General features: G+C 37.2%; 1 protein-coding gene across 2 annotated transcripts in view; it reads left to right on the forward strand.

Annotated features, from left to right (window-relative positions):
* Window positions 1-24,203, forward strand: part of PIK3C2G (phosphatidylinositol-4-phosphate 3-kinase catalytic subunit type 2 gamma) — a 445,304-nt gene that overhangs the window by 408,631 nt on the left and 12,470 nt on the right. For both annotated transcript variants that reach the window (XM_062194891.1, XM_062194892.1), the window contains exon 32: window positions 6,879-6,973. In XM_062194891.1, the coding sequence (XP_062050875.1) occupies window positions 6,879-6,973 (95 nt within the window). The remainder of the gene's footprint in view (window positions 1-6,878; window positions 6,974-24,203) is intronic.

The raw sequence follows: 24,203 nt of genomic DNA on the forward strand, positions 1-24,203 counted from the left end.
TAGGTCAAAGAGAATTACAATCAAATTTGCAAAATTTCAAAGGAATAGCAATGACATACTTGTATTGCATCTCAAATCTGAAGAAAATAATTTTAAAATATGCTCAGGACAATTAGATTAAGTGGAGAAATAAAAGATAAAAGTAGATGTTGAATAGTTACAACATAGAAAGTAGAACTAAAAAATTAAGTCACTACTGAATCTAAAAATGGCAAGAAATACAAGTATGAAAAATTCAAATATAAAAAATTCAAAAGAGGCAAAATTAAAAAATAGCGAAGTATTAGCTGTTCAATTCTATGAAAACAAATTTTAAATCTGCCTGAAATTGATTTTCTAGGAAAATACAATTTACTCACCCCAAAAAGATTTTAGGAAAAATAAATCTTATTTCATAAATGTAAGAAGCTTCAAAATGCAAATGGAAGGGGAGAGGGAGCGGGAGAGGGGAGGGTTGTGGGTGGGAGGGAAGTTATGGGAAGGGGAAGCCATTGTAATCCATAAGCTGTATACTGGAAATTTATATTCATTAAATAAAAGTTAAAAAAAAAAGTTACAGAAGAAAAAAAAAACTTTATTTTTTAAAAAGTAACAAGTTCAGATCATTTTCAGAGGAATTCTGCCAAACTTTTCATAGTAATCATTTACTGAATTCTAGAACACAGAAAAGGAAAATTTCCCCCTTTTATGAAGTACCTAAAATATTATGCTTATGACTTTCTAGCTAATCTGCCTGCTGCTGTATAGAACAGTTGAGAGGATGTACAGCTTATCTACTCCAAGGGCTTTGTCCATAATCAGAACTATTTTTAAAATGGCTAAATAAAATTTGAGAAAATACCAGAAGCACAAACCATGGCCAGAAGACCAAAATCTAAACTGTTTGCAAGAAATATTATTGTATATCCAGTTGACAAAGATTCAGCTAAGAGCCAGCACTGTGCCATAGTAGGCTAGGCCTCCATCTATGGAGCCAGCAACCCATATGTGCACCGATTTGTGTCTTGGATGCTCCACTTCTGATCCAGCTTCCTGCTAATGCACCTGAGAAAGCAGTAGAAGATGGTCCAAGTGCTTGGGCCCCTGCACCCATATGGGAGACCTAGAAGAAGCTCCTGGCTCCTGATCAGCCCAGCTCCTGCCCTTGTGGCTATCTGGGGAGTCAATCAGTGGATGGAATACTTACCTCCTTCCTTCCCTCCCTTTCTCCTTCCTTGCTTCCCTCCCTCTCTCCTGCTCTCTCCACCCCTCCCTTCTCTAACTCTGCCTCTCAAATAAATCTTAACAAACAAACAAAAAAACACGTCATAGGGCCAGGTGTTTGGTCAGCAATTAAGATGCTGGCTAAGATGCCCACATCCCCCCACAGGGGTGCCCAAGTTTGATTCCAGCTCTTGATGTCAGCTGCCTAGCAGTGAAAATCCTTGAAGAAAACCAATCATGGGTCAAGTAATCAAGTCCCCACCACCCATGTGGGAACCTTGGATTGTGTTCCCTGTTCCTGGCTTTGGATCCTGCTCAGCTCTGGCAGTTATGGGCATTTGGGAACTGAACCACTGCATGGGATCTCTCTTAAAGAAAATTTATAAAGCCTCAAGAAGTTAAATAATGTATAATACATAAATAGATGGAACATAATAGAATGTCCATAAATAGAGTCCTATACACTCAGGATTTACCTTGACTAAAACTAAGAAAAATTTCGGTACATGGTATCGGGATGCTATACATCACACTTAATATGCCAGGATAAACAGAGGAAAAACTTTAGATGTAAGCGATGAAAGTGTATCTCTGATCTAAAAAATGGAAAAAAAAAAATCCTTTATTGTAAAATGAATTGCTATAGCCGATTCCAAATTCAGAAGTCATAAGTATGCTAAATGGCATATAAAACACTATAACATTGTTTAAAAATAGATATGAGAAAATGGGTGAAATATTTGCAATTCAGACAAAATCATCTTAGAAAATGGTAAGACATAACAAATAGAAAACTAAGTAAAGCATATGTAAAGCTAATCGATGAAAAAGAAAATACAAGTGGCTCTGAGCTGAATGACAAAATACTGAACCTTGCTCATAACAGAAATGCAAATTACACTGATTATCTTCTTTTTTCTCATCAGATTGGCAAAAACCCAAAGATTTAATTAACAAGCTTGGTTATAAATCAGCAGGCACTCTCATTCACTGCTGGTGGTAATGCAAATTGGTACAACCTCCATAAAAGGCAATTTGGAAGCATTTATCAAAGTTACAAATGCTAATACCCTTTGACCAGCAATTTAGCTGCTGGAAGTTTATTCTATGATTTGTGCACAGGTACAAAATGATTAATGTACAAAATGACTCGTTAGAGCATGATTTGTAATAGCTGCAAAAGTTAGAGGCAACCCCCAATCCATCAGTGGGCAACTAGTTAGATAGTCTAAAAATGGAAACTTTTTTTAAAAATAAAGAATTTCTATATTATTGATATGAAAATATCCCCAAAATTCTTTGTGGAGAATAGCACATGTGCTATGGCCGTTGTGGAAGAAGAGGGAGTAGATTATTTATTCATGTTTTCTTCTGTGGAGCAACTTCGGAGGAATATGAATCTCTGTGGATGAGTATGTGGGGCAATATTAAAACAATGGTGCAGAACTGAGTGGCCAGAGGTTAGAAATGACATCACGGTTTCTTACTATATACTTTTTTTTTTTTTTTTTTTTACAGGCAGAGTGGATAGTGATAGAGAGAGAGAGAGAGGGGTCTTCCTTTTTGCCGTTGGTTCACCCTCCAATGGCCGCTGCGGCTGGCGCATCTCCTAAGCCAGGAGCCAGGTGCTTCTCCTGGTCTCCCATGCGGGTGCAGGGCCCAAGGACTTGGGCCATCCTCCACTGCCTTCCGGGCCATAGCAGAGAGCTGGCCTAGAAGAAGGGCAACCAGGATAGAATCCAGTGCCCCAACCGGGATTAGAACCCGGTGTGCCGGCACCACAAGGTGGAGGATTAGCCTGTTGAGCCACAGCGCCAGCCTATACTTTCTAAGTATTCATTCTCAATCATTTTAGCTGTTCGGTGCATTAACAAGATACCTGGGGCAGAATGACTTTATTGAGACAGAAGGTTTATTTAGCAAACAGGTTTGGACATTCACGGGCCTGCTCCTGGAACTGCCTCAGCTCTGGCTCACCCTCCTGGCGGCACCACATCAAGGCAGAGGCACCCTGTGAGGAAGCATCACAGCTAGAAACGGGAAGTCAGAGATCTGGGCGGGGCCAGCTCAGGGTCTCAGGAGAATACCTGATCCTTTTGGATTTGTGCCCTCGGTTGACTGAAGGAACTCCCAAGTGCCTCACCCTCTTAAAAGTTCCACGTGATCTCGCACCACCACCACCCTGGGAACCAAGCCCCCAGTCTATGCACCTTTGGGGAGAAACCAGCATAACCCACACCATAGCACATACAAAGATATCATCACCTGAGAAACTCATTGTGAAATGCTATTTTGACATGTCATTGAACGTGAGATGCATAGTTAGTCATGTAGTAGTTGTTGTAGTGCTGTGCACACAAACACTGCAACACAACCATCCCCAAGACCAGTAAAATTTTAACAGTCCCTGTGGTTAGTATAAATGGTTACATTAAATCCTGGTCAGATCCCTCAGTCTAACTTGAAGCAAAGAAGATATTCTAGCATTTCTTTTCCCTTGTGAAGCTATGTTTAAATTCTCCCATCCTTCATTTACACTATATCCCTTTTACCATAGCCTCCTTTTTGTTCCTTTATACCATGATGCCTATGAGCATGGTCTTAGCAGATCAGTTGACCCTGCACCACCTGCTCTCTACCTAACCCTAGACCAAGCACCTCAGTTTCATCATCTGTAAAATCGAGAAAATCCAAGCTTCAGAAATATGCTGTGAGGATTTAGTGAGTGGCTGCACAGAGGGCGACTAGACTGGCAGGAAGAGTTTTGGAAATAATAAGCCTATTTTCAATGCATTCACTATGAAGACTTGCCAGTGTCCCAACTTTTCACTGAGTTCTGAACTCTGGCACGCTTTGGTGGATATCCTGGTTACTAATTTTGTACAAGAGGTCTAGGGTGAAATATTATCTTCATTCAGTTCTATTAGCAATCATACCAATTGTACCTTTTCTACTTAAGCATTCAATCATGAATTTATGCTAGTTTCCTTCCTTTCAATTAAAATTCCTGATTAAAAACAGTCTATTAATAATCTTTCACTTTAATTCAAATATACTGCTCCTTGTTTAGTACCTTCATACCAAACATTGAGGTGTAATTTACATCAATACTATGCTTAGAATTAACTCACAATCTTATTCACAAAGTCTCAGTTATTATAGCCAATATATTGCAAATGATTTATTATATTTATGTAACCTTTATTTCAGTTGTAAGAAACATTCTTTATAGTGTTAATAATCCACATTAGCAGTGAAATTAATATTAGCTACATACTTTGTGTATGCTATTCTAATAAATGTTAAAGGATAAAGAGAAGTTAACATACTGCTCAGATATAATTCTCAAATATTAGACAAGATTAGAGAGATAGGATCGACTATCAGTGAATAATAAGGATTATAATAAGTTCCAAAATGAACAGTGAGAGATCTTTATTAATTTTTTTTCTAAATGCCCTCAGAAATATGCAACCAAAGCTCATGAAAGGAAATACTAGAAAAAACTGTAAATTATGCTTAATCCTTTATAAAACTCAAGTTTTTAATTAAGCAAAACTTCTAATTTTCATAATATAACTGAAAAGAAATATCAAGGTTACTTCTGTTGTTAGACATGTTTGGTTAGTATTTATATAAGGAACAAGCATTGGTTTCTGGCCCTTGGAAATTCAGTGGGAAAGTAAACCCTGAGAATGACTGTATTCCATTAAACAAACAGAGATAAAATAATTACACCATGAATATGGAATGATAAAGTCTATGCTAAAAGATACCAGGGAGAGGTGAAAAGTTGTTCTGCATTTTTTCTTCTTCAAAGGGCAGAGTAACAGAGAGAGAGAGAGAGAGAGAGAGAGAGAGAGAGAGAGAGAGAGAGAAATATTCTATCCACTGGTTCACTCCCCAGATGGCTGTAACAGCCAGGACTGGGTCAGGCAAAAGCCAGGAGCTTCTTCCAGGTCTCCTAGGTGGGTGGCAAGGGCCCAACCTCTTGGGCCATCTTTGGCTGCTTTCCCACACCGTTATCAGGGAGCTGGATCAGAAGTGGAACAGCTAGGAAAGGAACCGAACCCAGATCCAGATGGGATGTCAGCATCAAAGGCAGTGGCTTAACCCACAACACCTGCCCCAACTAATTTGCATTTTAATTTGGTTTTAAAGAACGGTAAACATTCAGGGGCCAGCATTACAGTGTGGTGGATAAAGCCACCACTTGTGACACCAGCGTCCCATATGGATACCAGTTTGAATCCCAGCTGCTCCATTTCTGATCCAGCTGCCTGTTAATGTACCTAGGAAAGCAGAAGATGGCCCAACTCCTTGGGCCCCTGCACCCATGTGGGAGACCTGGAATAAGCTGCCTTTTCCTGGCTTCAGATAGGCCCAGTTCTGACCATTGCGGCCATCTGAGAAGTGAACCAGTGGATGGAGATCTCCCCCCCTCTCTCTGTTTCTCCCTCTCTGTAACTCTGCCTTTCAAATAAATTTTAAAAAAGTATATAAATGTTCAATAGCCAAATGGCGGATGAGATGGTTTTAATGAGGGGAATTATTTGAAAACCTACTAAGGAAAGGGTAGAGACCATTGGTGAAATGGAACATGTAGACTCTACAGTATAGAATAATAGTGGGAAATAAAACAAGAAATAAAATAGTGGGAAATAAAAACAAGACTGAGAAATTACTTTTCAAATGCATTGAAAAGCTTAAAAAGGTAAAAGATGTTTCATAGAAACTTTATAAAATAAATACTAGTAATTGTGAATAAATAAATATTGGCTCTGGGAGGGGTTACAAATTATTCTAGTGCAAGCAAAATGTTTATATGAATCTGAATTAAGTGCCATGGATCATGAGAGGGAGAGATGAATAAATCAAGAGAATCCTTAGTACTTACAGGCATTTACTCTGTGACAACTTTTAGAGGTTATTTATCATTTCAACTATCCTGAGTATGTAACTTTCCAATTTACAGAGCTGATTAACTTAATCATGATGACATAGTCTTAAAGCAGTTAGGATGACACTTTATCTACAGATTGACTGATTTCCAAAGTCCACATTTCTGATCTGTATGATCTCTAATACCCTAAGCTCATTGTACTAAATGTAATGTGAAAATTGGAGCCAAAAATGACAGAGGTTTCAAGTACAGGGGTTGGGGCTTTGGTGCAGAAGTTAGGATGCTGTTTGACCACATCTCATATGGGATTATGGTTCAAGTTCTGGCTCTGCTCTCCATTCCAGCTTCCTCTTAATGCACACCCTTTCAGGCAGCAGACAATGGCCCAAGTACTTGAGTCCCTACCATCCACGTGGGAGATTTGGATCAATTTGAAGACACCCCCCCACCCCCCAGCATTTGGGGAGTGAACTAGTGGACCAGAAACCCATCTCTCTGCCTCTCAATATGTATTATGTTACTGTGTATATGTTCTCTTAAAATACATTTACTGGTTTTTTTTTTTTTTAAAGCTAAGAGTTACTACTTCAAGATTAGACACAACTGCCACCTCTACCCAACCAATCCTGCCACCTGCAAAGTATTAAGGTTTCAACAGAATCTCAAGAATGTTTCTTTTATTCATTGGCCCTGTTTATATTCTTTAAGTGCTGATGTTTTCTGTGATGAGCTAATTCAACCTTAACTCACTGAGGTCCTATTGTTTTATCAGGTGAACAGTTTCCTGACAAGAAGCCGAAGGTGCAGTTAGTCATATCATATGAGGATGTGAAGCTGACCATACTAGTGAAACACATGAAAAACATTGTAAGTTTATTACATGCATTAGGAAATATGTAAATGCACATTTAGAAACCGTTCGCCTCATTTGGACAGTTAGTGTCAACATTAATGAGAGGAATGGGTCTAGCAACCACGTTGAAGGAGGAACACCAAGCCAATTATAATGCTTTTGTCTCAGTGTGATTGTGATCTTGGGTAAAGACTACAAGGTACTTCATAAGGAAAATCATAGAGGAGAAGTCAATGAAGTATGAGGGAAAAACTAAATCATGAAAGACTCAGAGAGGCTCACAGAGAAGATGCTGGTATTAGGCAAAGAATTCAAGTCAACTGTCCCCCAAACTCAGCAAGATGAGATGGAAGGAAACTCATCTGAAGCCAAAAAATTCTTAGCGTTTCTCCAGAAATTCCCATTGTACCTTGAGTTATATCATAGTTATCATATCCTATTATAATTGCTTACGCCTATTTCTTTCCTCAAATGGACTTTTTTTTAAAACAGAAGTTCCATCTTTCAATCATCCAAACCCAGAACATAATTTGTAGTCAGCTTCTAAGAAAACTAAAAGCTGTACTTTGTTATATCCTAGTGAAGGATGGGTCATAGCAGAGGCGAAGATAGTAACTGAGCCATGTCATTAAGAAAAAGAGGGAGCTTTCCAAGTCTCAGGGTTTATGACTAATGATATGAGTATGGGCATAGTAAATGGAACCTTACCACATTTTTCAAACTTCAAGTTTAGGCAAAATGGCTCCTATACATGGTGTATCTCTGCAAAAGACGTCAATGTATTTAGAGAAAGTCAGTAACAATTTTGACTCTTTTGCATATAAATCTCTCAGGCTGTGTTTGGAACACTGTAAAGGAAGAAATCATTCACATGAAAAAATAAAAGTTCTTTACATGGTATTTCTGGAGCATATTAAAACAGTATTTATTCAATGAAAAACATTGACATAATTTTCAAAGGACATACTTGTTACAAATTTAGTATTGGCCAGACATCCAAGGATGCTTATTTGTAAATATGTGATATTCACAATCAGAAATTCCTGTAATATCTATATAGTGTTTAGTTTTTCTGATCTTTTACTTATGCTAGTATTTTTCATTGCTTCTGATATCACAACACCTTAAATGAGAATAGCAGTTGTTTAGAATGTTCTTACATTGGGAAATGAAGATTCAATTAGTTGTTATTTATGGCCACAGCATGCTCATGGACTTTAAGCATGACTAACTGAAATATTACAAAATATGGTTAATCAAGTTAGCAAAACTTATATATGTATATGATTTATGGTTGTTAGCTTTAAAAACAGTCCCCTTAGAAACTATATTTCAGTGATGTTGTCATTGTTCAAAACATCTTAGAGAATGCCTGTTGAGATTTCTCTTAGATCTGAAATATAAATTGCAGAGTAAGCTAAATGATATTACTCAAGGGTCATGCCTTATTTTTGATCAAAAGCAATATTAACCAACTTGGCCACCCATTTCATTCACCAGATGAACCCTCAAATTACTTTTGACAGCTTTCAAAAATGCATCTTACACTCAAATGAGGTTGTACTACCAAGGAGGTTGTTTGTAACCAATGTTATGCAGGAATGAAGGATGGGGAATGAGTAAGAGCAAGAAATTAAGGTTGAGATTTGGTTATGAGTAAGTGACCAATGATCAAGTGAATTCTCTAAAATGTATGGAACTACTCAAGGTCTATCTACTGCCAATGTTTTCAAACTAAAATGGCTTTAAGTAATGTAGTAATTTTTTTTCCTGTTTAACTTCTCCGTCTACTTGATGGTTCTTCTCTTCTCAGTCTCTTACCATTGAGATATTTCAGTGCCCTGAAAATTAGTCCTAGATCTCTTCTCATCTTTTCTCTCTAATCTCATGACTATGCTCATAGACTTCACCGTCTTTTCCTTCCACATCTGCAACTCCACCTAAACCCTCAAAATCTACTAGACAGGTAATAGGTATTTTAAACAATATGCACCAGATCACCTTTCTGGTGACCCTCCCCCTATGCTTGCTTCTTCTGCAATCTTTCTCCTCAGTAAACAGCATCTTCATCTTTGTTGTTACTCCGATTAAGATCACTTGAGTCATGTTGACTCCTCTGATAAACTACATCCATTTTAACAGCAAATTCCATCAGTGTGCTTCAAAACTAAATCCAGAACGCCCTCCCTTTTCGTCTCCATCACTGCCACCATTGTTTCAATCCAGAATTATCTCTTACCTGAATTGTTGCTGTGGCTTAACACTACCTCTGCCTTTATTTCTTTACACTCTTTTCCTAACCTGATAGAATATCCCTTTAGGAATGAAGCTCAGATTTTGCAATCTTCACTTCATACCTCTTGGAGGAATGAATCTCATGTCATTTTCAATGACAGTTGAGGTATATCAGTGACTTATGAGACCTCAGCCAGCTGATCTCTTTGACCTCCCTAATGTCACTTCATCCTATCACAGATTCCTCTATCATTCCACCCTAGCTTCTATCAGCGACTTTCTTGCTGTTCCGTGAAAATTGCAGGCATGCTGCTGCCCCAGGACCTTTGTATCCACTTAGCTTTTGTTCTACCTACTATTCCATAAATACTGAATACTTTCTCAAGCCCATGGCTCAATGTTCCTGAGCATACATGCCCTCTTTTCAATGAAGTCCTCTCTGATTTCCATATGTAAAACTACAACTTCTTTTACTTGTCTCTTCCAGTCTTTCTTTCCTGCTTTTTTTCTTCTGCTTTGTATCACTGCTGTTACCCAAGTCTAGGATAAGGCCATGTACAGACCAAAGTAGCTGTTCAATACAAGATTATACTTGAGAACTAGATTTTTTCTCACATCCTAAAAAAATCCACAGTTCTCATGAACTTCATTTTCACCTCTTTTTAAAACATAACTATTTCATCTGCTTATCTGAAAATAGCATTTTAATATAAATGACATTAAAAACCATTTATAAATTCTGAACCTATTTCCTTTGCTCATTTCAAGTTTCAGCTAATTGTTATTTATTTTTTGAGCCATGAGTACATTCACATGCCAAAGTAATCAGACTAAAGAAGTCGTGCTTGATTTTGCATTAATATTAAAATGAATTATGCCTACAGTTCTGTTATATTTAATATTAAGTTTGATGAAAAGAATTGTTTATCTTATATTAAATCTTTGAAGCTTTGCTCAAAGAATTACTTCCCTCCTGTGAGATCATAAGCTAAAACAAAATTGCTAAAATTCTCAAAGCAGCACAATATGATTTACTTTGGTGAACAGAGATTGACAAAGCACTACAGTTATTTAAGAGTTTGGCCAATATTCTTTTAAACTTATGTTTCATTTTGATATAACAATGAAGCATATAGAAGTCATTGAATTTGAAATATTTTTAAAGACTTAGCACTTTCTCATGTACCCATTTTAAAATACTGTCATCCATTGATTCCTGCAGTATCTGTTTTCACCTGAGTTTATAGATTTCCCTTGTCTATATCATTCTAGGCCATTTTCTTCTTATTCTGTGGAATGTGAGTATTCCAGAAAGTTCTAGAAATGATCAATAAGACTTTCTACTGATAGACTCTACCCACAGTGACAATCTCATACTATAGAAGAATAAAATTTAAACATTTAAAACAAACAAATGATATCATAAGGAAAAAAAAACCCATTTGTATTATTTCATTCTTTCACAAGCCATGAAATTGAAAATAGTCATACAAAAAAAAAGGGGGGGGGGAGGGAGGGGAGAAACAGAGTCAAATACAAAAGTCCAGGCTAAACAGACAGACACACACACACACTATATTATTAATTAATGTGTATGAGTATAGTCTAAGAGTTTGTATTCTTTAAATGATTTATTTGAAAGGCAGAGTTTAACAGAGATAGTAAGACAGAGGTCATCCATCTGCTGGTTCACTCCCCAAATGGCCGCAATCGGTAGAGCTGGGCCAATCCAAAGCCAGGAGCTTCTTCCAGGTCTCCCATGTGGGTGGCAGGAGCCCAGACCCTTGGGCCATCTTCCACTGCATTCCCAGGAGCATTAGCAGGGAGCTGAGTCCCAAGTGAAGAAGCTAGGACTCCAACCAGCACGAATACTTTACTAACTATGCCACAACACCAGCCCCCACCCGAGGGGTCTTATTTTCAAGACATAACTTCCTGACAACCTGCAACTTTTGTTCTGCGAGTTTGTGTTACAACCTCTTGCTTCTCTCCTCACAGGCTTCTTGGTCTTAGATTCTTCTTATCTCCACGTCTAGACTCATTTTCCTCTCTTTTGCTGTAAAATGAGCCTTCCAGAAGGTTCTCTAAATAAGGTCCATGGACAACTTGCATCAGAGAGACATTTCCCAGGAGGGTAGTTGCCACACAAATAACCTTCTACATCTAAGTTTAGTACTTGGCACCAAGTGGATTGTTTGCTGTTGAAGTAGAACAGAGACAGTACTTGGACTTTAAGATTGAGGATTGTGAAAATAAAGCAGAGAAAAAGGTAATGTTTGATCCATGAAAGTAAAATCTTTTAAAAGATTTTAAAAGATATCCCATTTGTTTCAATTTTCTCCTGTTCTTGAGATAACATTTTTAGTTTACATTGTAGTGTAAGACAACGCTTCACTAAGTGAAAAGTTCAACAAGTAAAAAACTAGTTTGGCAGAAATATAGGCAGACTATAAATCAAATGAAAAGATGTCAATTTTACTCATAGGTAGTAAATTTTAAAATAGTCACAGATTATTAAGACTACATCAATAGTTTTTTTTTAATTCTTGCTTTTATTTTGGATATCATTTGTCTTTTAAGAACCTAGTTTTTTTTAAACTTTTATTTAATGAATATAAATTTCCAAAGTACAGCTTATGGATTACAATGGCTTTTTCTCCCCTATAACTTACCTCCCATCTGCAACCCTCCCCTATCTCATTCCCTCTTCCCTTCCATTCACATCAAGATTCATTTTCAATTCTCTTTATATACAGAAGATCAATTTAGCATTTAGATTAACAGTTTGCACCCACACAGAAACACAAAGTGAAAAATACTGTTTGAGTACTAGTTATAGCATTAAATCACAATGTACAGCACATTAAGGACAGAGATCCTACATGAGGAGTAAGTGCACAGGGACTCCTGTTGCTGACTTAACAAATTGACACTCTTGTTTATGGCATCCATAATCACCCTAGGCTCTTGTCATGAGTTGCCAAGGCTACGGAGGCCTTTTGAGTTTGCTGACTTTGATCTTATTCCAACAGGGTCATAGTCAAAGTGGAAGTTCTGTTTTCCCTTCAGAGAAAGGTACCTCCTTCTTTTGTGACCTGTTCTTTCCACTGGGATCTCACTCTCAAAGATCTTTCATTTAGGTTTTTTTTTTTTTTGGCCAGAGTGTCTTGGCTTTCCATGCCTGAAATACTCTCATGGGCTTTTCAGCCAGATCCAAATGCTTTAAGGGCTGATTCTGAGGCCAGAGTGCTGTTTAGGACATCTGCCATTCTATCAGTCTGCTGTGCATCCCGCTTCCCATGTTGGATCGTTCTCTCCCTTTTTGATTCTATCAGTATTTGCATATGCTAGTCTTGTTTATGTGATCCCTTTGACTCTTAGTCCTTATCATTATGATGAATTGTGAAAAGAAATTGATCACTTGGACTAGTGAGATGGCATTGGTACATGCCACCTTGATGGGATTGAATTGGAATCCCCAGCACATTTCTAACTCTACCATTTGGGGCAAGTCCGATTGAGCATGTCCCAAATTGTACATGTCTTCCCTCTCTTTTTCCCACTCTTATATTTAACAGGGATCACTTTTCAGTTAAGTTTCAACACTTAAGAATAACTGTGTATTAATTACAGAGTTCAACCAATAGTATTAGTAGAACAAAGAAAGTACTAAAAGGAATAAAGAATTAAGTTGTACATCAACAGTCAGGACAAGGGCTGATCAAGTCACCATTTCTCATAGTGCCACTTCACCAGGTTTCCTTTTTGGTGCTCGGTTAGTTGTCACCGATCAGGGAGAACATAAGATATTTGTCCCTTTGGGACTGGCTTATTTCACTCAGCATGATGTTTTCCAGATTCCTCCATCTTATTGCAAATGACTGGATTTCATTGTTTTTGACTGCTGTATAGTATTCTATAGAGTACATGTCCCATAATTTCTTTATCCAGTCTACTGTTGATGGGCATTTGGGTTGGTTCCAGGTCTTAGCTATTGTGAATTGAGCTGCAATACACATTAAGGTGCAGACTGCTTTTTTATTAGCCAATTTAATTTCCTTTGGGTAAATTCCAAGGAGTGGGATGGCTGAGTTGTATGGTAGGGTTATATTCAGGTTTCTGAGGAATCTCCAGACTGACTTCCATAGTGGCTTAACCAGTTTGCATTCCCACCAACAGTGGGTTAGTGTCCCTTTTTCCCCACATCCTCTCCAGCATCTGTTATTGGTAGATTTCTGAATGTGAGCCATTCTCACAGGGGTGAGGTGAAACCTCATTGTGGTTTTGATTTGCATTTCCCTGATTGCTAGTGATCTTGAACATTTTTTCACGTGCCTGTTGGCCATTTGAATTTCCTTTTTAGAAAAATGTCTATTGAGGTCCTTGGCCCATCTCTTAAGTGGGTTGTTGTTTTGTTTCTGTGGAGTTTCTTGATCTCTTTGTAGATTCTGGTTATCAACCCTTTATCTATAGCATAGTTTGCAAATATTTTTTCCCATTCTGTCAGTTGCCTCTTCACTTTCCTGACTGTTTCTTTGCAGTACATAAACCCAATTAGTTTTTAAGAGATTCAATCAGATTTGTAGATACAATTCTAAGAACATAATGATATATCATTAACAATTTGTTTGACAAAGGTTTAAAACAAAATTTGAGAAAACTACTTGTAGAAATACTGATAGTCATTTTACTTCTATTTTGCTTCTATTTTTATATTTTTTAATCTTCCATGTGTAAGAGAACATGCAGTATCTGTCCTTCTGTCCAGCTTATTTCACTAAACATGTCTTCCAGTTATAACCATTTTGATGCAAATAGAATTTGTATTCCTTTTGTAGCTGAGTAACATTTTATTATAGGTACACATATATACACATGAACACACACATACATTTTCTTTACCCATTCATCCAATTATGGGCTCCTTGATTGATTGCATACTCTAGCTGTTTTGAATAGTGCTGCTATAAACATGGTAGTGCAAGTATCTTTGATACAATGTGCTTATGTCTTTTGTATATACACCCAGTAGTAGAATTGTTGGATCTTATAGCAAATCTATTTCTATTTTTAAAGAAAACCCCATATTGTTTTCCACAGTGGATACACTAATTTACATTCCCACCAACAGTATGTAAGTGTTCCCCTTTCTCCATATCCTCACCAGGATTTGTTGCCCTCTTTTAGATAAAAGCTGTTCTGATAGGTGAGGTAATAACTCATTGTGGTTTTGATTTGCATTTCCTTGAGAACAACTTATACTCAACATTTTTTTTCCATGTATTTTTAGCCATTTGTATTTTTTTCTGAGAACTGTCTATTGAGGTCTTTTGCCCATTCCTTAACTGGCTTAGTAGTTACTTCATTGTTTAACTTTTTAAAACATGGACTCTTAAAGGAAATTTGCAGCTACTTCCTCCTCTGAGTGCTTTAATCAAAACAAATTATCACTACTCAATAAAAGATGATTTCCTAGTAACAATCAGCTGTATCTGGCATATATTTCATGAAGAAAATGTTTCTCTGGAATTTGACCTATGATGGCATTGATCTTCCAATTCAAAGAGTAAGATACAAAGAAATGGATAATTAGTAGTAACCAACCCACATGGTTCCTGATTTTTAAACCAAGACAACATTACCCCTAAAGATCACCAATTATTTCTTCATGAAATAAACTATAATTATTTCTATAAGCCAGTTATCATTAATCTTTTTCTAAGAGCCAACACCTTTAAAGATTCCTTCCTTCTTGAACTTTTCTGTTCCCAAGTATCTCCATGAAACTAAACTACACGTTCTCTAAACTTCTTTGACAGCACTCTTTCTGAGGTTTCCTTAGCTCTTATAAATTTACAGTAGATAGTGTATGTAGTCTTGTAGTAAATGGTTTCAAACTTAGCACTACAATGTGAAGATTTCCCAGTTTTCACAATTTTCACTTTTGAAATTAATTCTCTAAGAAGTATCACCCATTATTGGAACTTCAACTATAATATTACTTATAAATTTATAACTATATTTATCTTTTCCTGGATCCCATTTATATACTTCTACCTACCTGGGTGCATGTAAATTAGGATACCATGTCATCTCTTCAAACTCAAGGATTCTAAAATGTGACCAGAATTATTTCTGTGAATTGCTTCACATCTTCAAGTAACCCCTGATTAAAACTTCATAATTTACATTCTGTATTCCGATTTGTTTTTCTATGTTTAAAATCTAATCTTTAAATTTGTCTTTATTTTTATACTTCTGTTCGGTATTCTTTATTAGTTCATCTATTTTGATTGTTACTGCTTTCTTCCTCTAAGCCCTCCTGTACAAAATATCCTAATACCTCATTTTCATATTAGGCAATATACAATCTAGCTATCATCCACCATTCATAGTGTCTGACACAAAGCTTGTTAAATATAGATGGTTCACTCACTAGTGAGCAAACACACATCCCTCATTCTAACTGTGTCATATTTCTCTTTGCCTACTAAGGTCAATGCAACCTCCATGCTCACCTCAAGCCATTCGTTTTCCCTCTAGTTTCTGGGCCACCCTTGCTCCTGGAGATCTTTCTTCCTTCGGAAGCCAAGAACATTTGCTATACACACTGGCCATTGAACATTCATGGCCTCATCTCAGCTCTGGGAACTTTCATCATCTTAGTTTATCCTACAGTTTCAATTGTATAGAAAATTTACTGAGGGAAGAAGATAGAAAGAGCAAAGTGGTAGGTACCAAGTGAGACCTTTGAAAGCTGTAATTTCTGGAGTTTCTTTTACTTTTATGTTAGTTAATGTTAACCGATTCAATATGACTTTTAGATGCAAGTCTAAGAACATGATATTCCCTTCCTCCCTCCCACCCTTTTCTTCTACCTTTAGTTTTTGAGACAACATATTTTAGTTTGCATCACAGTAAAAAGATTTAGTATTTCACTGAATAAGAAGTTTAACAAGTAAAAAGCAAGAAGACCCTAGTTCAGTGTGAATATAAACAATGGGTATAAACAATTGAATGTATACTTGAAAAATCTGAAATAGAAACCAGATTATAGAAAGGGATCAAAAATTGGCCGAGTTGCTCACATGTGTATGTTCCCTTCTTTCGTTGAGACTCCTGCACCTGTTGATCTGTGCCCTCCAGGCATACCCTCACTACAGAGAGGCAAGGTGGTAGTAGCTGCCTGCAAAGCAAAACCTCCTACAGAATCTCTATTTCTAACTTGAGGAGTCAAGATGTACCCTGCATATGCCAACCTCTAATTAGGGAGAGAATAGAGTGTGCATTAGCTGCTTAGAAATTCATACAATTCTCAGCCTAATCCTTGTGCTACTGTTGAGCAGGACAGACTCAGACAAGAATAACAAAGCTTTGGAGAACTGAATTGAGATTTGAACACCTGCTAACAAATTTAGGACAAATTCTGTACTCCTGAACTAGTTGATTACCTACTTAAACTACAACTTTCTCCACAGAATTAGGCAGGACATACATTCTACACAAACTATCAGAAATTATATCTATGATGTAATCTCAAGGAACACATACAATGAGGAAAATGAACAATTTTCAGTTGAAAAGATAATATCCCTGAGATGATCCACATTTTGGAACCATCAGATAGAATTTAAGAAGTAATTTAATTATTCCCCATGATGTAAGTCTTTGGCTCATTCAGGAAGCCTTGTTTTTTCATTTTAGATATTTTTCAGTCTTTAAAATTTACATTTGTTCTGTTTAATTTTTATGAGGCTACTTCAAGAAGGTAATAGAAAATTTTAAGGCCACCACAAAACACAAACACCAGAGTTAAGGGAAACGGCTTATTGATGGGGAAATCTGAAGAAGAGAGAAAAAGGGATCCATTGACAGAGAGATCCAGGTAGAAAGGGCATGTGGTGTGCTGGAAGCAGGTCCTCTTAAACCTTTGCCAGGGAGCAGGGGAGCAGGAGCAGTGAATCCTACTTGGGTGGGAGTTGAGCTGACCCCTGTGGTTGGGCCATCTGGTCACCTGGCTTCCAGCAATGGCAGCTGCTAGGATGGTGTGGAGGGCATAGATGGTGCCACAGATGACTGCGCCATTTTACTAACAAAACTGGAATTAAAAAATAAGTTTACTTTGATGCCAAAAAGCTTTATCCATGGAGTTTTCTTTACTACATGGATGCCCATGAACTTTTAAAAATTCCCTTGTATTGTGTAATAATTCCTAGTACTTTATTAATTTTAAGTGGGTTTTAGAAAAATGGAAATGACAAGGGGAAGCACTGGTGAATTTAAGAGATTCAATAGTACAAATTACTGAGGTTAAAGGACATGGAGGAAAAATACAAAAGCAGAATCTCAGGGGTCTATAGAGTATTTGTGAATGCTAGACTCCTAAAAAGACAGAGACTGGGGAAAAATATTTGAAGAAACAATGTCCACAAACTTCCAAAATTCAGTGAAAGAAAGCAATTTAAAATTCAAGGAGCACAATGAACAACAAAGGAAAACTGCAAAGAAATCCATGCCTTTACGTGTTGCAGTCAAACTACTGGAAACCAGAGCACTGGAAACAGTATCTTGGAGCAACTTGAGACAGACAACACAAGGTATACAGAAGAAGATGCAAAAAGGCAGGCTAAAAAGGAGAGAAACAAAGGAAGACAGAAGCTAGAGCATCTTTAAAATGATTTAAAAAAAAAAAAAAAGTTGGGACTTAAAACTCTACAGCCAAAGGGCCTTCAGCAACAGAAAGAAAATATATATTCTGATGAGGGAATCCATCAAGAACTTGCCCAGACACTACAAACAAGCCGGATGTTTCTTCTTTTTCTAATTTCTTAAATGGAAATCAAGTTCAATGACTTGAGATGTTTCATCGGTCCTAGTATGGATACCAGAGTTACAATTTTTCTGCTAGGTACTGCTTTAGGTATGCCACACAAACTTTTTTTGGGGGGGAGGGTTTTTTTTTTTTCACTTCATAAATCTTTTAATTTCCTCTCTGATTTCTTCTGTGTCCATGGGTTAATTATTCTATTTCATTTTCAACTACAAGGGTTCTTCAAAAACGTGGAAAATGGAGTTAAAAGCAATTTCACTGCAAAAAACATCTGATATTTATACATAGTTTTCATAATACATGCTTTTCCATGAACTTGGAGATGTTTCATATTTGAAAATCTTCCAGGTATTGGTTATTGTCTAATTGATTTCCACGGATATCAAAGAACATGCTTATATATGATTCAAATCCTTCAAAATGTATTTAGGCTTGTTTTATAGCCTAGAACATTAAAAATTTTAGCAAAATTGTCCCATGTACAACTGAAAAGAATGTATGCTTTGAATGTAGTCTTTGAATGTCACTTAGGTCACATTGGTTCATTATGCTGATCAACTCTTCCATAGCCTTACTGATTTGCCATGTACTTGCTGTATGACTTTAGAGAAAGCTGTTAAGATCTCCATCTGTGATGGGGAACTTGTGTAATGCAGCAACATTTAAGATTGTGACATCTTCACTGACCCCTATACTGTTATGAGATGAATTCCTTATTCCTGGAAGTGTTTTTTTGCTCCCCAGTGTACTTTGCCGGATATTTCATATGGATAATCCAGTTACCTTTTGATTAATATAAGGCATGATGCTTCTTGTACATCCTTTTGCTTTTAATTTGTCTTTACATTTAAAGTAGATTTTGTGCATGTGGCAGGAAGAGAGAAAACAGCAGCGGAAGGGGTAACCATATCAAAAGGCAGAATGAAGCATTAACGTGTTGAACCTATAATCATCAGTAACTATTTCCCTAAGGTACTATAGCGCAACAGCTTTTAATACCATGGATGTGCCCAGTTTTCTAAACTCACAGGAAGCACTTTGCATTCTGTTTTTCATCTTGTTAGATGCAGTTTGTCATTCTGGTTTCTCATAACTTAATTCTGATTTAATCCAGCCTATTTGCCATACCCATTCATTACTCACTTACACATTATAGACCTATATATTTATGTCATAATAAAACTTTAGTGAGCAGAGTAAAAGGCACTATATGCAGTAGATGGATTAAAGACTAAATTATCGATTTCTGTTTTTTTGTAATCCATCCTCTTCCTATACTAACAAGTACAATAACGTTGTGAATCTGATCTTCCTGTAGTTCATCTGTTCTGTTTAATCCCTGAGTCATCAGCAACAAGATAGTATCTGTGTCTCCAGAGATAAAGGCTGAGGGGCAGGACATTTAGAATCATTTTTAACAGTTCAGTTCCAGTTTTTAAGAGACTTTAATTACCAGTTAACTCATAAGCAGTCACTATTGAGTAGACTAACAATTACTTACGAGTTAAAGTCTTACTTTTCATGTAACTGGACAAAACAAAACACTACCAAACTTCACAGGACTTCTCAGAGAGAGTCTGGAGTGTGAATTAGAATTCTGGATATTCAGGAGCAACTCAATCTATACACATTGAATCAGAGAAATCCTATGAACTAGTCTGACTTCTGTCCAGCTGTTAACCACTTTAAGTCAAAAGGTCACTACTTTAAAACCTATACAAATTTATAACAAGATCATACCAATGAGTCTTGTTTCTTTGGAAACATAAGCCATTCTGATATCTTTTCTGTTTCCTTTCATGGGCCAAAGTGCTAGACACATGCTGGGTAGATTTTTAAATTAATCTTTAAGATTGGAAATCACATATTGATAAGAGGCCTCAAGGCTTAAATTAATGTAAACTGCAATTTGGCCAGGGCATTGGTGAGGAAATGCTTTTTTGTTGTGCCGTTTCATTTCTGGCATAGACTTCAGGTTTTGATAGTCCTATCATATTTTAATCACTGTCAGCTGATTTCTACTAAAGCTTATATTATCCTATGATTGGAAACATTTAAGTTTAAAAAAATGATGGAACATTCTCATAAATTATTCATTGAAAAAATAACCTATTAAATACAATTAAGCTTTGGATTAGTCTACAGTGGTTTTCAAAGTGTCTGATATTTTTAAACCATCTGTAACTTCATTACATTCCCAATAAAACTTGATCTAGGAGTGCTGCAATTCCTTAGCTTTCTTGAAAATGGTTAAAAACACAGGTATTAAAAGCCTCTTCAATAAAATAATGACAAGACTGGCTTAGGGTTTATATTGAGAGTGCTTTAAAATGGTGAACACCCATTATGTGATAATCATGTTTTATACTTAGTTGTAATAATAGTTCTCCTCCTCATGTGCTCCTGACAGTATGGAAGGATTTCCAGCATACCTTCCAATGGTAGATAGTTTCATTTACTTTATAAGTGGTTAGAAGGGTGCTTTATTTTTGTGCCAACATGCTACCACTTAATTTTCCCTAAGTTTTGAAAAATTAGCCATGCTTTCAAGATACTTTCATTTTTGAAAATAAAAACAATAATTATGGCACTTAAAGTTATTGAAAAAGCTGTATGCACTTTGGATTGAGAAATGAAGGCATAGCTCTGGTGTATTTAATAATTCATATCAAACAGTATCATTTATAGGTTAATATTATGAACAAAAATTAGCAATATGCATGCATGTATTGAAATTTTATAACCTAAAATATTACCCAAGCTAAGAATTCCCTATAGCTCAACTAAATCTAAATTCTAAGATTGTTCTAAGGTTTTCATTTCCAATCTTGTCAACCAGTGGAATCCTCTTTCTCGTCTTTGAATGTTTATTAGTTTTTATGTATTTGAAAGGCAGAGAGAGAGAGAGAGAGAGAGAGAGAGAGAGAGAGAGAGAGAGGTGTCTCATATCTATTGATTCACTCCCCAAAGGCCCAAAATACCCAGAGGTTGAAGGCAGCCATAATTAGGAGTCAGGAACTCCATCTAAGTCTCCTACATAGGTTACAGGGACTCAAGTACTTGAGTCATCATCTGATGCTTCTTAGACACATTAGCCAGAAGTTGGGTCAGAAATGAAGGCAGGACTTCAACCCAGGCACTCAGCACATGGAGTGTAGGCAACCTTAGCACTAGCTTAAGCCCCTGCAGCACAACTCTGCCTCGATGAGAGTGTTTCGAACATAAGGAGAAATTATTCTTCTGTCATTAAAATGTTTTCAATATCTGCTAAATTTTAAAAATGTGGAGTATTCTGGGGCCGGCAGCTGTGGTATAGTGGGTAAAGCCACCACCTGCAGTGCCAGCATCCCATATTGGCACTCGTTAGAGAGCCAGCTGTTCCACTTCAAATCCAGCTCTTTGTTTATGGCCTGTGAAAGCAGTAGAGGATGGCCCAAGTCCTTGGGCCCCTGCCCAAGTCCTTGGGCCCAAGTCCTTGGACCTGGAAGAAGCTCCTGGCTTCAAATTGGCACAGCTCCAGCCATTGTACCCATCTGAGAGTGAACCAGTGGATGGAAGACCTTTCTCTCTTTGCCTTTCTTCGTATCTAACTCTGCCTTTCAAATACATAAACAAATCTTAAAAAAAGAATCTGAAGCTATGGTAAATGCAGCAGTACTTTTAAAATGTTAAAGATCTGTTGGCAAGAGCACCACATGTATTTGGCATAATGGTAACACACATGTATGACACATATCAATTCCCTTGTGGAGAACAACAAAATTTATGCTTTAAAACAAAAAAGCAATGTGAAGTCATTAAAGATTTATTTATTCAAAAGTCAGTGTTACACAGAGAGAGGAGAGGCAGAGAGAAAGGTCTTCCATCCACTGGTTCACTCCCCAAATGGCCGTAACAGCTGGAGCTGTGCCAATCCAAAACCAGGAGCTTCTTCTGGGTCTCCCACATGGGTGCAGGGGCCCAAGGGCTTGGGCCATCACCCACTGCTATCCCAGGCCATAGCAGAGAGCTGGATCAGAAGTGGAGCAGCCGGGTCTTGAACCAGCACTCATATAGGATGCCAGCACTTCAGGACAGGGTGTTAACCTGCTGCGCCACAGCGCAAGCCCCATTCACATTACTTTCTAAGCATAGTAAAAATATTGACTGCAATTCTAATATTTAGTAGTGATGCTGCTTCAATGCACTGTGAAGGCAGTCTTCTGTGTGACACAGGAAATTGCTCATTTTTCTAGATCAAGGGGCAGACTGAGAGACCAGATGGCTAAGTCTTATGATTCTTCAGGTCAATGTTCACTTTTTAAGATGGTCTAAAATGGTTCTTTGTGAAAAATCTCAAGGTAAGACATTTAGACAAGTGGAGGCTATTTAATCATTTTAAAGTAAAATTTAATTTGCATAAACATAAGGGCAAAGGGTGAAATGCTGATGAGACAGATAGTGATTTCTTTAATAAATGATTTGAGATTTTTAAGAAACAGGATATAACACCAGTGAGCAAAGAGAAAAATGTTAAGACAAGTACCTCGGGAGGCAAAAAAAAAAAAATTCTCTTAAAGACTTAAGAAATCAATGTCTGCATTTAAAGCTGTTAAAGGACAAACTAATCTTGCTGCTCACATCTAATGCACTCTGACTTAAATTGAAATCTGTGCTGTTCCATCATGCTAAAAACCCCAGGATATTCAAGGACTTTGTCAAGGACACCAACTTGGAACTAGAAGCCCAAACTTTGAGGGTTACTAAATGCTTGGTAGAGACTGGTGGACAAAAGATGTTTCCTCCTCTGTCATTTAGACTATATTCTCCAGGTAGTGGGGAATCTGAGCATCTTGAGAAGCGAAGTGACAGTACTAAAGTGACTATGTAGAAAGGTTAAATACACCAGTGATGCATACACTGAATGAAGGCAAAGGTGAGAAGACTCTAAGATTGAGAAGTCATTACCATATATAATCAATCAAGGAATCAAAATCTGTGGTGGCAGGTGAACTGCTGTGAGATTAGAGACATTGATCTTGCCACATGCTTGGTTTTGAAAATTAATGACAAGGGAGATAACTGAGAAAAGGAGTAATAGTAGCTAACAGAATTTTAGGGAACTGGAAAAGCCTCCTTTGGAGTGATAAGAATGGTAGAAAGATCTTGCTTGAAGTTTAGTGAGTGTAAACCAGAAAACCTCTAGGAAGAAATATTCAGAGACCACTAGGCCAGGATCCCCGTGAATCAACTCAAGATTCTCATTTGGGAATCACTTGTGTCAGCGGTTCTCTCAGTCAGGATCAATTCTTCCCCCATAATAACATTCAGTAAAGTCTAGAAATATTTTTACTTGTCACATCTGGGAGTACAGTGCTACTGGGATCTAGTAGGTAGAAGCAGGAGCACTGTTAAAACATCCTGCAATGCACAGAACAGTTCCTTGCAACAAAGAATTAAAAGAATTATCTAGTCCCAAATGTCAACAGTGCCAATGTTAAAAAACCTTCTTGCTGTACATTAATGTCATGATACATTGGGAATACCTTGTCCGGTCAATGCATGTAGTATACTCATGTTTAATTCATTGGAAATAAAAATAGTATCTAACATTTGTTATCTTTCTGTTTCAAGCACTGTCCTCACACTACATCATTTATTTTGTCTATTTCATAGGATTTTAAAGATTAGGTATCATCTTTACCCTCATTTAACAGAAAAGGAAATTAATCCACTGAAAATTTAGATACCTTCTACATTAGCCAGGGTTCAGAGAACAGTTATTAGGATACAGATTGATGTAGATACAAAAATATGATAGTTCCTCATAATACATCTCCTGTGTTTAAATGACACAGGATTATGGAGAGAGTTCTGAGAGTAAGTGCCGAGAAAGCACATCTATATTCAGAGTGGCTATTCCAGTAAGAACAAAGCCCTGCCCTTCTAATGACGGAAGCTTTCTGGTGTAACCAACCCACCGCAGGTAGCTCCCTGTTCCGGGAATGGCGCCATCACGAGGATTCTGCTGTTGGCAGAATCTACCATTCTTCAGTGGCTATATCCAGGTTGGCTTGATGACCTGAAGACCATGTTTCTAAACCTCCATCCTGCCACCGTGTATAGTTTGTTCACACATCCCTGGGGTAACAACCAGTGTGGCTGGGGAAGAGGCCAACTGATAACACAATGGGTCATCC

Source organism: Lepus europaeus, chromosome 6 (genome assembly GCF_033115175.1).
Source record: "Lepus europaeus isolate LE1 chromosome 6, mLepTim1.pri, whole genome shotgun sequence".
Lineage (NCBI taxonomy): Eukaryota > Metazoa > Chordata > Mammalia > Lagomorpha > Leporidae > Lepus > Lepus europaeus.